The sequence below is a fragment of the Scomber japonicus genome, chromosome 16, assembly GCF_027409825.1.
Source record: "Scomber japonicus isolate fScoJap1 chromosome 16, fScoJap1.pri, whole genome shotgun sequence".
NCBI lineage: Eukaryota > Metazoa > Chordata > Actinopteri > Scombriformes > Scombridae > Scomber > Scomber japonicus.
In genome coordinates, this window is record NC_070593.1 from 12,892,432 (window position 1) to 12,909,630 (window position 17,199).

General features: G+C 39.7%; 1 protein-coding gene across 1 annotated transcript in view; it reads right to left on the bottom strand.

Annotated features, from left to right (window-relative positions):
- The window catches only part of aqr (aquarius intron-binding spliceosomal factor), a 46,701-nt gene that overhangs the window by 27,490 nt on the left and 2,012 nt on the right, over nt 1-17,199 (bottom strand). The window contains exons 7-19 of the mRNA XM_053336027.1: nt 17,021-17,161; nt 15,982-16,050; nt 15,252-15,352; nt 15,060-15,136; nt 14,065-14,129; nt 11,250-11,366; nt 11,019-11,132; nt 10,627-10,730; nt 7,988-8,090; nt 5,834-5,954; nt 4,198-4,339; nt 3,653-3,831; nt 2,143-2,310 (exon numbers count right to left, since the gene is read on the bottom strand). Coding sequence (XP_053192002.1) covers nt 2,143-2,310; nt 3,653-3,831; nt 4,198-4,339; nt 5,834-5,954; nt 7,988-8,090; nt 10,627-10,730; nt 11,019-11,132; nt 11,250-11,366; nt 14,065-14,129; nt 15,060-15,136; nt 15,252-15,352; nt 15,982-16,050; nt 17,021-17,161 — 1,501 coding nt within the window. The remainder of the gene's footprint in view (nt 1-2,142; nt 2,311-3,652; nt 3,832-4,197; nt 4,340-5,833; nt 5,955-7,987; nt 8,091-10,626; nt 10,731-11,018; nt 11,133-11,249; nt 11,367-14,064; nt 14,130-15,059; nt 15,137-15,251; nt 15,353-15,981; nt 16,051-17,020; nt 17,162-17,199) is intronic.

A 17,199-nucleotide genomic window follows, 5' to 3' on the forward strand; every position in this document is an offset into this window, starting at 1 on the left:
GTTACAGTGAAGAAAGTGATAATAACCTTAAGTGATAAATAAAAATTATGTCTTACTGTCAAAAGGAAATACCAAGCACACATCCATATAACAGTAATATAATGGCAGGGCAAATTTGTGGAAGGTCAGGGGTCGATATTAAAATGGAACCTAAATCAGTTCATTCTCAGAGGTAAAACATTAGCACTTCATTAAAAAATAAAACCCGTTCAAAAGAGTTCACCCTGACTTGTCTTGCTATAGTGCTATTCCACCTCAGGAAAAGGAATAACAAGTAGATGCATGACTGACTGACAGAGGACTTTAAGCTTACTCCCAAAGGGAGGCTGTGTAGTGTAGCAAGTGCAGCTTTCGCAGATGGATATCTGAATAGATTCTTGTATGGTGCTGTGGGGCACAGCGCAACAGGAGAGTGAAACTCAATCCCACTGACCTCTGATGTGTGTGTGACCATGCATGTGTGTGTGTGCACTTTTATATAGCTATTTGGGGATCATCAAATCCCCTTTACTAAAACGAGAGTGGTGATAACTTTGGAGTGGAAGCTACACCCTCAACACCATGGGATAACAATTTGGACAGCTGGGCCAAGGTGTGTGAGTTAAAACCAGTACAGTGGAAACTGCGTATAGTGATCATAGTCACAGTGATCAACTGCTTACATGGATTAAAAAGCTGCGGACAGAATCATTCCTATAAAATGCTTTTTAAATAATTTGCTCATAGTAATCAAGTAGTCCACTTACAGTGTTCATTCTGGGTCTTTTTATACATGTGGAATGTTTTTTAAACTACGTTAAATCTGTTTCTTTTATTTAACTCCCATGATACACATATGGTATGTACTTAGTGGCTGAAGCACCATTATTCCCTCGTGGTAAGCCGTCTGCTTCCTGAGGCTGGTTACTTGAGGCTGCTGCTGCATGCACATTAAAGTCATGACGGGAAAAAGAAAGTAATTTTCTCTCAATCAAAAACATTGTCTTCCAAAAATTATTATTATATTGAAACAACTGTACTGTGTTTTGAAGCAGAAAATAAAATTCAGTGTATAGTGAATATTATGTGTAATAAATAAACACATGTCAATTAGATGGTAATTTGCATGAGAAATAGAGTAGTGATCAATTTGACCTTGACCTGACCTTGACCTGCATTTGCCATTGTATTAAACTGTCATGGCGATGCATTGCACTTTTTCATTCAACTAACATAGAATGTGTTCAGTAACCCCAAAATGCACCTCTTAGGTTTTGTCACCCAGAACTGTCACCAAGTACTCAGTGATTTATGTGACATCACCCCACCACCCAGTTAACCAGAGTACCACTTATCTCCGTTGGGGATCTGAAAGTTTAACCAAGCTCACACTGGCAGGGCATGTTCCATGGCAGGATGTCTCTTTAGAAAGCCCTGCCCTCTGCATATTTAAACCAAACAGATGAGAGAGGATAGGGTAAAGGCTGCTTCCTTGCACGGACACATGTTCCGGGAAAATGCAAAACACAGCAGGGCTGCAACTATTTGAACTAACCAACTACTCAGAGGGACTTCTTTAGGCTGTGGTGAAGAACCTGACACCGTAAATGGAGAATTCTTTTTTTTGTTTTTACTTTTCAGGAAAGACCACATGATTTAATTTTGCCTTAGAGGATTCCTTCTGTGTGGGCTCACACACAAATACTCTGATGACAGTACATTTTATAGCTTTAATTGGAAAAATAATAAACTCAGGTGAAGGTGCGCTCAAATAATTTCCCTAATGCCAGAAAACATTGTTGCTGGCAATGCATTGTTTCAGATATAGAGGTGAGTGTTGCTTATGACACAATGACTGTGTTCTGCAGGTCAAGCACAATCAGGGTTCTCTTACAGAGGCACATACATCCAGATATAAATCCAATAAATAAAGCAGAGGGCAGGGCCCACAGCTCTCAGGTGTTGTTGTCGACCTCAGGTTAATGGAATGTTAATGTGAACAGGTCAGGTCTCACTGTGACTGTCACTATGACAACACCAGAGTGACCCTCTGCAAAGGATCAGTTGGTGGGGTTGATTGGGTATAAGAGGTCTGATGGGAGGAGGAATCTAATGTGTCACTGGTGTATGTGTGACTGCAGGCAGGAGCACATATGAGCATACCTTCCTCAATGACGCGTCCCTTGTCATCCAGCATACCCTGCACCTCGCAGCCTCTCACGTACACCAGGCCAGTCTGCTCCACAAAGGGTTGGCGCCGGTCGAAGCGTGTGCCGTAGGGCAGGTTGGGCCGCACCGTGATCAGAAAGCAAACATCGTGCTTCCGCAGCCCTGGTGGAAAGAGGATGGAGAGGGGTTAGAGAGAGGGAGAGAGCGAGAGAGAGAAAGACAAAAAAGAAAGACAGGGTTTTAGAAACAGAGGGAGGAAGAAAGATAGACAGAGAAAGAGCTAGAAAGAGAAACGGGCAAAGAGAGAAAGAAAGGCAAAATGGGATTTTTGGTGAGACAGAGTAGTAGTGTGGGGGGAGTATGAAGGGACGAGAGAAACCGCCCTGTCAGCATGTGCCTGATGTTTAAAACATGAAGCTCTAATTATACGATGGGGAATGGGCTAGTAGATGGAAGGAAGTAATACTTCATTCCTCCACTGAATTATAAGAAAGAAAGTAAAACCATAAAAAATGAGAAAAATGTATATATGCAAAAAAATGAGTATTAAATGAAGACATTCATTTGAAATACATTAGCCTTGCTTTTTAAAATCCAGTGAGCGCCCCATCATTATGTCTTACTGAAAGACCCCATTTATTTTTTATATTAATTAGTGCTATACACCATTGGCATACATTGATATGTGTGATATCTCCTATATGTTTCTCTGGAGGCTATTGCAGTTGGCCACTGGAGGCTTAATTGTGCTTTTTATGTTCCCAGTGAATCAATGTCTTTCAAGGCTGACAAGCTCCTGTTAACATTATCCACAGTGCCTCTATCAACCACAGACAGAGAGAAAACGATCAGGAAATTAAACAAAGAGGCTCAGAGGTAGAGACTACACAGAAATAACATGTCTTCACACAGACATGAGGTAGGCAAGGGTCATGAGTCAAGGCCCAATGGGATGGAATAGAGTGGTAAGGGAAGACTTTATGGAGGTTATAAACTGCCTACTAGGCTGCGTATTACAAAGTATCCCAATACACAATCACTGTAGTTACATGCATAAATTGGGGTGGGGGGTGTGCTTAAAGTTGCGACAATGCAAGTAAAGCACAAGCCATGAGCAGCCTCAGTAGACAGATAAATAAAAGTGTATCTGTTCAGTCTGACGTGCATGACATAGACAAATAAGAAAACAAGATTGTTTGATTTGTAGACAAGCATTTAGAAGACATAGGAAAGGTATAGGTATCACAAGGGAAAATAGACAGGGAGGTTATAGAGTGTATGAGGATGTTTTGTGATCAGCTCATTTTTCCTGCCATTATCCCCAATATCCACCACACAAGTCTATACACTACAGCTGTTTTATCTTTTTTGCTATCTTGTCTGCACAAAAAGAAAAAAAGATTGTAAAAGAAGATGGGGTGGCAAGACTGACAAGAGGGAGATGAAATAGTAGACAAAAATGAAAATATTTACTGATAATGGTTAGATACACATATGCTATTACCTTCCCACTCATGCTTGATATGATCTTGTACGTTGAGGTTTATGGTGACATCAGCTCGGACACGAGCAGGCCAGCTCTCTCCGATGTTGGGCTTGGCGACCTCTACTATGGAAAAAGAAGTGATGGTCTGAGCCATTCTGGCCCAACCCCCAAACACCACTCCTCCATATTCTGATTGCCTGTGTGGAGGGACAGGCACAACAAGAAGTTAGACAAGTGCTGTGGGCTGCTGTCAGGATTAAAATCAGTTGGATTTAGGGCAGCACATGGCACCACTGCTTACTTATTTACTTTTACAAGAACAACAAGCAAGTTGCTACATCACTTGACATAATGGGAGCACTTATTATGTTAAGCAATGGGATTCGAAATGCAGTGTACCAAATGTCACAGTCTTTTAATAAAATATTATCAACACACCACACCACCATGTGAGAGGTAGACAGAGGATAAGGACACAAAAAAACAACAGTTTTAAAAACAAAGTTACCAGTTTTTGTATCAAGAAAAGTCACGGTCAAGGTGCAGAACTGAAAACATCTCACCATGGTTTCATACGCCACACCACATCTTCTATGTCCTGTCTAATCTCATAGGTGGACTCTAGACGAAAGAGGTTGAAGTTTCTCAACAGGTAATCATGGAGGGTCAGGAACTGGAGATTCAGCTTAGGTAGTGCAAGACAGCCTGAAAATAAACAGACATAGAGAGAAGTTCTTGTCAGATATGGAATACCTTTATGGGTTCATCAAACCATTGAATTGGTGACTTATCATCATTCAGACATCTTTTTTTTTTTAATTCTTAATGTTCCTTGCTTTATTCAAACATGACTACAAATAGTTTCTGATAGGTGGTTCCATTTTTGGAGCCAAGTCTTGGTTGGCAAAGTACCCAGATTCACTCATGCCAATGAATCTCTTATCATACCCATAACTTTTTTTTCTTTTTTTTTTTTTTTTAAATTGGAAAAGAGTGATAGAAACTATATAAGCAGCAGGTTTGTTATTTTTAGCCATCCATCACTTAAATGAATGACATTATCTGTGTTAAATAAGTACAGCTGTAGCTAAATAATGTGATTTTTTTCAATATTAAATGTCCTCTCTACAGCCAGTGTCTGCATTCAGCCAAAGATTGTTTGTGAGTGAACAAACTGTGTGCTTTTGTACTTTCACCTAATGTCAATTTAAGAATCTTCCAGTTAACGTTTCATTTTATACCAGCATTTCAATCTGATCAGCTTAATAGCTCTGAATCAGGACCTTTTGAAGTGTAGTTAGCTACATGTGTTCATTAAAAGTATGTGACACATTCAATTAGCATTGCATATATTATGCTGCTTATGTATTTTTCAGGTTGTAAGCATAGGTTGTGAACATTAATTAGGCTACCACTAAAAACTGTACTCTGATTAGGTGAGGTGATTAGACATCTTTGAGTTGAGTTGTAAAACAGTTAGCTGGATATCCATTTATTCATCAGTAGGCATGAGTGTAGTTGGCATGAGTGTAGTTGGCATGAATGAAAATTGAAAAAACTGAGATGGTGTGCTTATCTAATTATTACTGTGATTCTATAAGATCCGCTCTACACACATTTCCCCTTGTACTGATGCAGACTTTACATTAATCTGATGGTCTGAAGTGTTATGGAAATGTTACTGATTGCCTTTTTGTTACACATGTTAAAGTGCAGAACAAGATGCTTATCTGAAAGAGACTAGAGTGAAAAAACTAAATCTGTGAGCAATTACACTTACAGTAAGTCAATTAAAGTTGATTAATCGTTCTTGTATACAGTTACAAAAACTGAATGGCTAAGATTATATGCATATCCTTGTGTTACACTAACTGTGTTAATTCTTGATTCAATACAGACTACTCTGTGTACATGAGTAATATGCTTAAGGGATGTTGCTTGAATGGTCAGTAGTATCTGAGCTGTTGAAGGTGTCCTTGCCAACTAAAGAGGATTTCCCAAGAGAGAGATGCCAATTCAGTGCCAGATGAGTGCCCTTTACAGGGAGGGATAAAACAAAATGTGGGTGTATACTTATTTAGTCCAAGGTGGTGACCAGTAACTGAAGTAGGCATGTGCGCTCTGACAACTCTCACACAGACAAGTACACACGTAAACAACACATTCACAATTCTCACATGTATTTACATCAACACACACCTTCGCCTGAGTAGTACTCTGTCGGGACAATGTTCTCATCCCAGATTATCTTCTCCGTTGGATAAAGGGGCATCTGATTAAGTTGCTCAATCTGAGAGATCCTGCGCTCGTGACGGGACACCTGTGTGTGTGTGTCAAACAGTGAGAGAGTGAGAGAGAGAGAGAGAGAGAGAGAGAGAGAGAGAGCGAGAGAGAGGACAAAGAGAAATTGGGTTAATGAACAAATGTCCCTCTGCTCTTTTGGCTCAGTCTAAGATCTTGACTCTGTGGTCTGTTTTCTAAGAAAGAAAAATTCCACAAAATCAGGTCATTCAACCAATCTGTTACATAAGACCCACCTTACACGTCTGGTTTAACTAAAGCCTTTTATCACTTGTCACACTCAATGTAGATATTCTGCCAGACCTCCATTAGCCGATGTGTGTTAAAATGTGTGTTTCAGAAAAGGCAGAAGTAAAGGCTACTTTTAAGCCTAATATTTGCACATGACATTTGTTTACTTGTTTTTATGTCTAGAGGGATGTGCAAGTGTATAACCTTAATGTTTAAACATAAAAAATGTTTTAACACATACAGCACTAGTCAAAAGTTTAGACACACTTTTCCATTCACTTTAGAAAGTGTATCCAAATTTTTACAGGTATTATAAACATTAGAAGAATTAATTATAATATCACAATTTATATATATATATATATATATATATATATATATATATATATATATGCACCACTCATCTACTTTATTTGGGTGTTTGGTCTAAATATCAGCAGTAAAATCTAATAATGGACCTTAAATTCCAGTTTGCAGGTACCACTCTACTGCATTAATTTTTGAACCCAGCATCTGTCCTACTGAGGTTTTGTGGATGTGCACACACAACCAACTTTACCCTTCCAAACAAAATACACAAATTACATGAATTATTTACCATGTAAAGGATTCTTGCAGAATACAAACCAGCTCATCTGTTCCAACAGGGAGTAAACAGCCTAAACTACCCTGACATTAGCAATAGTGTAACAGCAGTGCTGCATCTCAAAATAAGAGGTTCCTCCTCCGTGAGCATATTTATGAGTGTGTTCTCTGCAACACACATGACTGTTTTGCTACCATGTGGCAGTCCTGTGGCCCCTTCCTATTAAACCCACCCGGTCAGAGATATTGGTTGTTGGGGGCAACCTCAGGCGCACACAAATGAGTCCCCTGACATTGTCTCCTGCACCAATCTAATCAGATAATTATGAAACAGCTCTTCTCTATCGCTTCTCAGATAGGACCTGGGGAGGTTCTGAGTGGGTAATTATGAATAACCACCGGACAGCCTTGAAACACCCACTTTGATGAAGAGGTCTACAGCACATGTTCCTGTGTAGACTAATGGGACAAGGGTCTAGCAGATTCCTGGAGGGGTTTTACAAATAAAATACAATTGGGAGAGCAAGGGAAGAGGAGACATACCATTAAAAAAAGAAAATAATCTCATCAGCACTGTCTTCAATTTAACCTACGACAGCCACAAATGCCCACATAAAGCGGTAATTGGATTAGAAGGCAAATCCAAGAGGGACAGGCAGTGAAGAGGGGATACAATATGTATTCCAAGGTCAAGAGCTTAAATTAATTACTTCAAAATGAGAAACACAAAACCTAGTATGCCATAGCACTGACTGGCAAGTTATTGTTCTGGAAAATAACTATTCACCAACATTGTTTGTAGATGTGCATCAATACCAACCATACATCTTTTATACTGCTAGTTGACAAGCACACAGGATCTGAGATATCGCTTCAGTCCCTCAAACCATCTCGCTCTATTCTCTATTAATCATCATTCATCTATTCAAATGTCTGGGTGTTAAATATAGTCTTGGATAAAAAAGAAAATCTGATATACAGAAAAGGACAATATTTATTAGCACACAATATGGAAATAGTCTCTTTTTTAAAGCTGACCAATCTTGGCTTATTAGAGAATGGTCAGCAGTTCCATCTAAGATCTTACTTTAACAGATGTAAAATATTATTCTTTATCTATAACATCCCACTATGTTGTCTTTGACTGTGCTATGGTTAAAAACATAATAATGGATGTCTGTGACCAAGTCTTAAAAACTCAAATGCCCAGCAAAGACAGCAAAGACTGACACTCACCAGCAACTCAAGGAGGACCTCCTTCTCATGCGTGGTGTCTTGCCCTTCAGCCAACTCTGGCAACAGGCACAGATATGAGGCCACCTGGTGAAGGGTATTGGGACTACAGAAAAAGATAAGAAACAAGTAGTTAGTCAGCTAGAAAAATTGCATTTGCTAACACATTTTAGCTAACACTCTTATTTGGGGACAATGTAAACCCTGGAATGGTCACAATTAATAGCAAGAAAGGGATAATCTGATCTCTTTACAATTACAATGCAAAATCATCATATTTATAGAAAAAGGAAGTAACATGTGAGAGGGATACACAGAGGAGGATTCTTCAAATGGTGACACCACAATAAGCATGAAGATAAACAACCTCATCTGATTCTTAGTGCTTGTTAGCACTGCGGCACAAAGCAATTCTTCTGTTTGCTTTGCTGCACTCCTGCTCTGTCAGCACATGTGTGTTAAGGGGCTGGGGTGCATTGATGCGACAGGATTATGAAAATCAAAGCCCATCTCCGTCTCAGAAAGCTGAGGCGTGGCTCTCTGCATACAGACAAGTTTTAATCAGGCTGACACTCTGTGACACTGGCAGGGTCTGGTACACTATGAAGGACAGGGCCTGCCCTGGACACATTGTGACAGGCCTGGACAGCCACACGTGGCACTGACAGACTGTGTCCGTGTATGTGCATGCATTTTTCTACTTGTGATGCCCCGCTTGGGTGGTGGGGTGGCAAATCTGCCAATGTTGCAGTTTGGTGGCCCAGTGGATGACCTGGCATAGGTCATGTGGGCATTCCTTCCCTTAGCAACAAAATAACAGCAACACAACAACTCACTCTGAGTAATGGAGATGACTGGACCAGGTCATGACTGACAACTGAGCCTCTGGCCAAGGTAAGGTATGGATGGAGACATAATTGAAACTGGTCTACGGTAAGTTTATTCTGTAGCCTGAAGGTTGTTTTGACCCTCCAGTTTTTGGATAAGCCAGCATACTGAACTCTTTAAAGCTACATTTTGTGTGCAATTTGATTTATTTTATAAATAATTGAATTATTAATAATGAATGGATTTTATGGTAACCTTAATCTGCATACGTTATATAAACCTTCACCATACCTTGTTTTATTGCCCAAAATAAAATCTTAACATGCTTTAAAATGACAGGATCCCACTGAAGAGGTAATCCACAGAAATGATTACATTCGTTATGTTGACATTTCGGGTAGTAATTACTCAAATTTTTGCTTGCATTTCACAAACTGATACATACTATTTGATCATCGTTCAATTCATTTTTTGGCCTGAAATGACACTAATTTTTGCTGTAACTGGAAGAAGTGTCTGTGTGTGTATGGGAGAGAATGGGTGTGTATGTGCAATAATGCTTCGTTTGTGTGTTTAGGGGACTTAACGGATAAATTCAGAGCGGCTGGTGACTGGGAGCTTAGCCTGTGGGTAGCGCAGCTGGAATAAACTGGCATTAGTGTGAGTTGTTTGGATGAAAAGTGCCTCGTTAAATCTGATCGGCATATTTGGAGTTACCCAGGAGCTGCTTTGGTGACAGTAGTGGAGCGGGGAACAATGCAGTTCCTGCTATATTCAAAACCCTAATTCTGGAAAAAGGAGCAGAGCTTCTTGAAATACTAAAATGGTTCAGCTAAGTCTTTACCTGATTCAGCCCAGCTCGACTCATAACCCTCCGCTTGACTCAAAGAAACTTACTGTGGGGTTTAAGCATTTATAATCCACTACAGAAGTTTAAAAAAAGATGGATATAGAAACACTGACGGCAAAGATGAAATGTGTGTTGTGCTAACGTGGCACCTCAGATAAATCATTATTTATAAACATATCACTTACTGTACAAACAAATAAGCAGAGTGTGTTGTTGAGCAGACACATGATAGCTTTGAGGCCCTATAAAAGCTTGAGTCGATAATTTAAAAATTTCATTATGATATCAAATGCCATGAAAGGTTAGAAACCCTCAAGTAATTACAAATTAGCAATGAATCAAAGCATTTTCACCCCCAACCACACCACACACAGGCCAGTTCATCAAAGCGAGGGTGTTTTTTGGCTCTTTGGCAAGCTAATATGATCTGACAAACACAGCTGTTCAAAGAGTTTATTCTCAAGCCACTGCAAATCGATTAAATTAATGAGGCATGCCTCTCTCTCTCTGGCTGGTACCAGCTGCCTATTCAAGGGCTCACTGGCTGCCATTTAGCAGTGAACTCAGGCAGCAACGGCAGTGCTGATGCTATAATGGAATATAGGACGAGGATGTGTTGCTTGTACTTCAACTGGGCCGTGTATGTTTTGCTGTTCATATGAACATTAATAAGAGGTCAGATCTACATATCTTGTGATGTTTGCTGGAGGGTTCATGTCTGTGCAACTCTAGTACTGTACATGTGGAACAAAGCACAAAAGGTGACCCGGCTCAAGGTAGATATGCAGATATTACACATCAGGAAGAAATCTTGCTGAAACACAATTGTGTTGTGACAACATTTTAGTATTTACAGGTCACTGTACTATTCCTCACTTCAATCATGCATACCCTCCATCTGTGCATGTACAAACTACAAGTGCACTTGCTCATTTCATGACTCATTCTGGATGTTTTGATTTACCTGAGATGTCCAAAATGCTTGGTCAAGGACTCCCGAGTGTCTACTGCTGCTACGTTGGACAGAGCAAAGTCATGCAACTCTGGGAAATGAGCAAAGGCTGCCCTCTGCAAAACAGAAAACACACAGTAAAACACTCATTGACTGTACAAATACAAATCACTGTAAAGATATTACACAAGTGACTCATAAATTATACTATATACTGTAATAAGGAAATGTTTTATACTTAAGTTTATTATCACAACTATAAATGCAGACCCAAAGATTGCAGACACATTCTGTACATGCTGTGAACATTGAAGGAAAAACAGGAGGAGGAGGAAGGAGGAAGGCCAGCAGGGCAGTGTAGGTAGCTGACATATGAAGCTGTCTGTCTATGTTAAAGCATTTACCTGCAGGGATGTAATTCTGTCATAGTGCAGAGTGGTCATCTCTTTCTGTGTCAGGGCGTTTCCCGTCTGGTCATTGATCTCAAAACCTGTGTAGAACTTCAGCATGTCGAGCAACTACAGAGATGAGACAACAATGTAAGTTACTGCTAAACATTAAAATGACAGCTGAGATAACTTTGGTCTTTGTGGACATGGATATAATCTATGTGCACGTTTCCTTGTGTATTCTACCTGGCAAAAGAGGTGTCCCTCCTTCTCTCTGTGGGCGAGGCTGGACAGGTGGCAACTGACCACCAAGTGAGAGTCATCCAGCACCGTATTGAACCAACGTCTGGTGGGCAGAAGGGCCTAAACACACAGAACACCCTGTTTACAGCACTGGAATACACGCTTACAGATCTGCTCTTGAAGTTATCACAACTGTATTTAACTGGAATGTCACTGGTAAAAACATGGAGGGAGAAAAATGCTATTTCAATGGACAGGGTCAAAATATCTGAGGAAGTAAAATCAACACGATAGAATTACAGGAAAAAAAAACAGTTGTATACACACATGGTGAGTCTGATGTCATTACATAACAGAAAAATGTATTGTATGAACTGACACCTCTCAGGGGTCAAAAGAGTCAATTGATTCAAGAACAACAGTTCCCAGCATGAGGACTGTGATTATCCATACATCGTATTGATCCACGGTCTTTTCTTGTCTTGAGGTTGTTTTGGAACATGATGCAAACAAAAAACGGAAAACAGAAAGTGAGATGAGAATAGGCCTGAGAAAAAAACAAAAACTCCCCCCCCCAAAAAAACAGGCTCAGCCACGTCTATAGCCATGATTTATTTGCTTGTCGTAGCACAGGAACATGATATGAAGGCAAAAACAGAAGAAACCTGTCAAAATGAGATAACAGTGCTGCTTTGGTAGGAATATATCAACGGAACATGTTGATGAACTGACAGTCTGAGTAAGAGAGTGACTGTTGTACACAGAACAAAAAGGAGTTCAATCTATCACACCGTAATGTCTAAAAGAGAAGAATTGCCTTTGGAAAAAAAAAAAATCGGAATTGTGAAATAGAATATGAAATGGAATATTTAAATGCAAAATGCCAATAAATGTCTAAATTGTATTAAATGAAAACAGCTCTTTAAAGGCTGCAGGTGCAGCATGTGATACCTAAACACTGAGAGAACAGATACCTTTATATGCATCAGTCATCTTTGATCTCAACACAGTCCTGACAGCTAGTATAAAACTGGCAAGAACAGGGATCTGTTTTCCCTGCATTCATTTTCAGGTCGTCATCAGTGAGGGGAAGTATGGATTTCAGACTACTAAGACTTTGTAAAATGATAGTGCTGAAGGACAGGAGTTGTCTCTAGAGGAAGTCAGCTGGCTGGACACTAGCCGCTGCCAGGAACAGCAAGGCCGGCCTGTCAGCAGACAGCCAGATGAAATCTATTGAGCTCCCTTGGAGCTGCCTGTGCAGGAGATCTGCAAAGGCAGCAGGAGCAACAATCTTATGTGACATTGTGCCTTCACTCCCGAGAGCCAACCTCTCTAGTGAGGTTGGCTCTCTGAAACGTAGTGTCAAATTCTATATTCCATTCCTTAAATTTACCAATATGATGATGGTTCACAAAGGCTCATCATCTTTATGAGCTACATCGCCCTGACTCAGTAACCAAGGTGAATGACAATGCACCATGAGTCCCAACTTAGACTGGATTCATCTGCATGACAATTAAAGGTTTGTTTTCAGTCCAACTCCCTGTCGTATAGGAGCAGATACTGTTTAAATAAAGCCCCTTTTAGACCAGCGCAGTGATGCAGGTTAAGATGTTTGTGTTTGATCTCATTGGGCAAGACTACACAGTTCCCACATCAGAGTAGATCTGCTCAATATGCTTAACATCAACCACAGTTTCTCAAAGCCACAACTGCAGAAAAGACTATAAAAGGTGAAATAGTGCAATGCACTTTTCATTCAGTTTTTGACTTTTATATGAATCTGGACTTTAAAGTAGCCGTATGTAAGAAATATGATTTGATGCAGTGGATTCACATGATCTGAGTCAAATGATTCACATGTTTTGTTATTTTTGGCAAAGGTTTCTTTTACAACTAGTGTAATTTAAAACCAGTACATAGTCCAGATAAGACATGGGGCTGACACATTTCCCTTAAAATGGCTTTGTTTATTTTTGTTGAATAAGACTGCATTTATGTTTCTAGTAAAATAATACATGAACCATCACAGTGGCAAGTCTTGATAAAACTTGAGGTGAAATAAATATAATAATAAATATGGTCTGATGATTCTTAATTACAAAAGTTGTGATCAGTCAGGAATAGTTGTGGTTTTGAATATTAATAGCTATTTAAAGACTGTGAACTAAAATGCACAAGATGCCCGATTCTCCTTTACAATAATTCACTATGTGTTTAAATGCCACGACTACATGCCACTTCATGAAAAAGTGGCATTAGAATTTTCCAGAGACCACCAAATTTGGGTGTTTAAGCCCAACATTTTTCTGGGGGGGCATGCCACCAGACTCCCCTAGCTGGCTGTTTTCCACTTGTTGGCTAGTTCCTATCCTTGTGGATCCTCCTCTGTACAACGTATATCAGATGTACAAAAAACATCAGGCTGAAAATAATACAGCGATCAAAGACTAGTGTTTCAAATACTGCATAGCTTTGCAGACAGTCACGACAGAGACACATAGGGTGGAGCTGAGAGTATACATTTATCCACTGTCAGTTGACTTGAGTTAGCGGTAAATGTGAAGAACGAATGGCAAATGAGCTCTGCAGAAACAGATGTCTACACCACTTCCTTTATCAACATAGCATGATTTAGCAAATATAGACCGAGGCTTTTCTAGTGTACAGACACAGTGGAAAGGAGTGTTTGACTTTTTTCTGTGTTAAGAATGAACAAATCCCATATAATTTCTATTAAGAGAAAGTTAAAATGGTCAAATGCTTTTTTAAATATTCACTGAATAAGGCTATGTAATGGGAGGCTGTGTCTTACCTCCAAATCAATCATGAGTTCAATGAATCTCTCGCAGTAATGTACCTTCTCCATGGATACAGTCCCTATGGAAAAGGAAGGAAAACATTGTGGATGTTATTGCTTCACTTTTGATAAGGGAATACATGAAAAATTCAATCTGACAGACAGGAACACATATGAACATAACAATCAAAAACAGATAAGGACTAGTACAACTAACAATGATGACAGCAAACGCATGTGGACAACATCAAGGTACCATGCTGAGTGTGTGAGTCTCACTATGACACACTGCATGTGCAGTGCTACATCACACTGGGACCTCTACCCTCATTAAGCATGTGTGTTGTGTGTGTATTTCAAACTAAGGCATGCAGCAGGCATTAGAGTGATGTGGATCCTGCTGGGTTTCAGATTGTAATCTCCTCTGTCAGGTTTGAATTCTACCTAAACACACAAACATGAATGTTCTGTTTTTAGCATTCAGGTAGGGGGCCTCTATGTCGGCCTGCATTATAACATTGTAGTAGTCAGTGCCAGTGGCACTGTGGCAGCTGGGGCACATGTTCCTTCAGTGGCTGCGCCATTTAGAAAGAAAGGAAGGAATAGTGCAACTAAAATAGCAATAAAAAGTGGTAATATTGTGTGTCATACTGGCAATGTGGGTCTGGACTGAGGAGATGTGGTCACTGTGCAAGCTCTTGAAATGCTACAAAAAAACCTGGGTATTTTACTCATGCTGGGAACTCATGCTGGGAAAGGAAGAGAGAGCACACGCCCAGACTTGCTCTGGGAACAAAGTTAGAGGGATAGTGTCCTGGTCTAATTCATTTTACTCAATATTTGGAGGTAAAAATAAACACCAGGGATGTGCTTTTCTTTATAAAAATATGACCATGATCTAATGGCTATTCCTCCAGCTGATGGTATGTCACGTTAAATAGCTGTACACTACACCACAAATGATATATATTAATGCATTTCAAGGGACAAAAAAGTATGTTTTACTTTACCTGATGGTGGAATTGACACAAGAACTCCAAGAAACTTTTTAATGAGAGCTGAAAGAAAGACTCTCTCTTTTTTAGCCCTGAGGAAGACAAAGAGCCAGCAAATCAGAAAGAGCTCAAATACTCTGAGGGTATAAAACATAATTTCCTAGTCTATACAGATCTGAACACGCAAGCAAAGAAAAATAATATTACTGCTCGGCTCCATCAGCGTCCATTTTATCAAACTTCTTTTTGATTAGATTCCAGAACTTCTGCAGCTTTGGAACTTTCTTCAGCTCATGTTGGAGTCGGGACTGCAAACACGAAAGACACAAATCAGTTAAGAGTCAATTATATCTGAGGGTTAGGGTAGGGTAGCAGGTTAGCAGGGTAGCAGTTAATCTCTACAAACAGATATTTGCATATGAATGCAGGCAAAGGTACAAGGTCCATTTAGTATTGACCAATGACATTTGAACAGACTTTGGTTGCATGCAGTCCATATGAAGAGCAAAAGAGGTGAAACCTATTGGCTGAAATGCAATCTCAGAACCCATCAGCTGTCGTCTGATGACAGTTTTGCTTTTTGTATTTATTTTTTTATTTATCTGCATTCATATGCTATATCTGGTTATAGATATTAGCCAACATGTTGTCTGGAGAATCTGAAGTTGCTAATAGGACTGTAAACAATGACTGGAACACAGAAGAGGATGTCTTGGCACAGATATCCATTATCCGGATATCCGCTGGCTACACCGGAAGCCCGGAAATATTGACTGTTGCCCCCAGAGGCTGAATTGTTGTTATAGACAGATAGCCAATGGTTTCTGAGATTGGCTAGCAATTACTTCTTATGAAATGATCAAACAATGTCACTACCAGGTGCGTGCAGATGTAAGCATCAAAGAAACTTAATTAGGGTAATAAGTTCACATCTTACTGGTATGAGGCCCATCCACATAGGTAGAGAGATGAGCTGCTGCACCTGCTCCCTAATCAAATCTACCTCCTGGGAGGGAGACACACAGAGAGAAAGAGAGAGAGTTGTCAAAATTTACCGTGTATGACAGCTTTTTATTAGACTGCAACTTAAATATTTAGAAGGCTTTATAGGATTCAATCAAAGGGCAGCAAGCTATCACAGCAGATTTTAAAGTGAGGCATCTGCAGTGCTTCCCTGTGGTTTAATGCGGCTATGGAGAATACAGATGGGCAGGAGCTGACCCAAGTTGTGCTGCCTAGTCTACTACTGCCACCTTGTGGATATTACAATAATTTCATATATCTGTGCATTTCAGCCTTGCTTCCATTAATGAGTAAAATGTTCTTGACCTGGTAAAGGCAAAACCCTGACTCAAATTGTCATGCAGATGGCTTAAGGCCATATTCAGAGTAATCAAAGGCTGGGTAACACACCTAGATTTAGCTTCCATCTCTTTGTTTATTTAAAAAACGATGCTGGGACTAGAAAACAGACGTTCTCCACAAGTTATAAAACACAGTGAAGTATGTATCAAAGAGCTGTTTAGAGTCCTCATATTTGACTGTATCTATCATCTCAGGATATTGTCTAATTTGAATTTGAATAGGTCTAATTATCCAGAGATACACTAATTGGTATTTTTGCCTAGCAACACATATTTTTAAATGATTGACTGTAGGATTTCAAATTGATAGCAAATGCAATTTGGTGGTTCATATTACCACAGCTGCTATTTGCTTCTGTGATGCAGTGATTACAAATTTGTGTAAAATGGGATATCAATGCAATCACTTTATTTTAAACCATGTAAATATTGCAATCAAAATGTTACGCAAGGTACTGGCATGAAAGCAAATCTGCTTAATGAACCTACTAGCAGCAACATAACACACCTAAACATTTGAAAAGGTGTCAGTTTTTTCAGTGGGTAAATCATTTAATTAACATTAAGTGCATCATCAAACATCAAACATTATGTGAGTGTGGTGGTACACACCAGACTGTTGAAGCAGTGGTCCAGGAAGACAAGCAGCACGGTTTGTTCCTTTAGAGTGAGGCCACTGTTCTCGCCTGCCAAAACAGCCTCCATCACACATTTAAAGAAAAATGGGAAATGGCTGGGTTCCTTTTTGAACACCTGATATACACAATAAAAAAGAGAAGATGATGTTATAG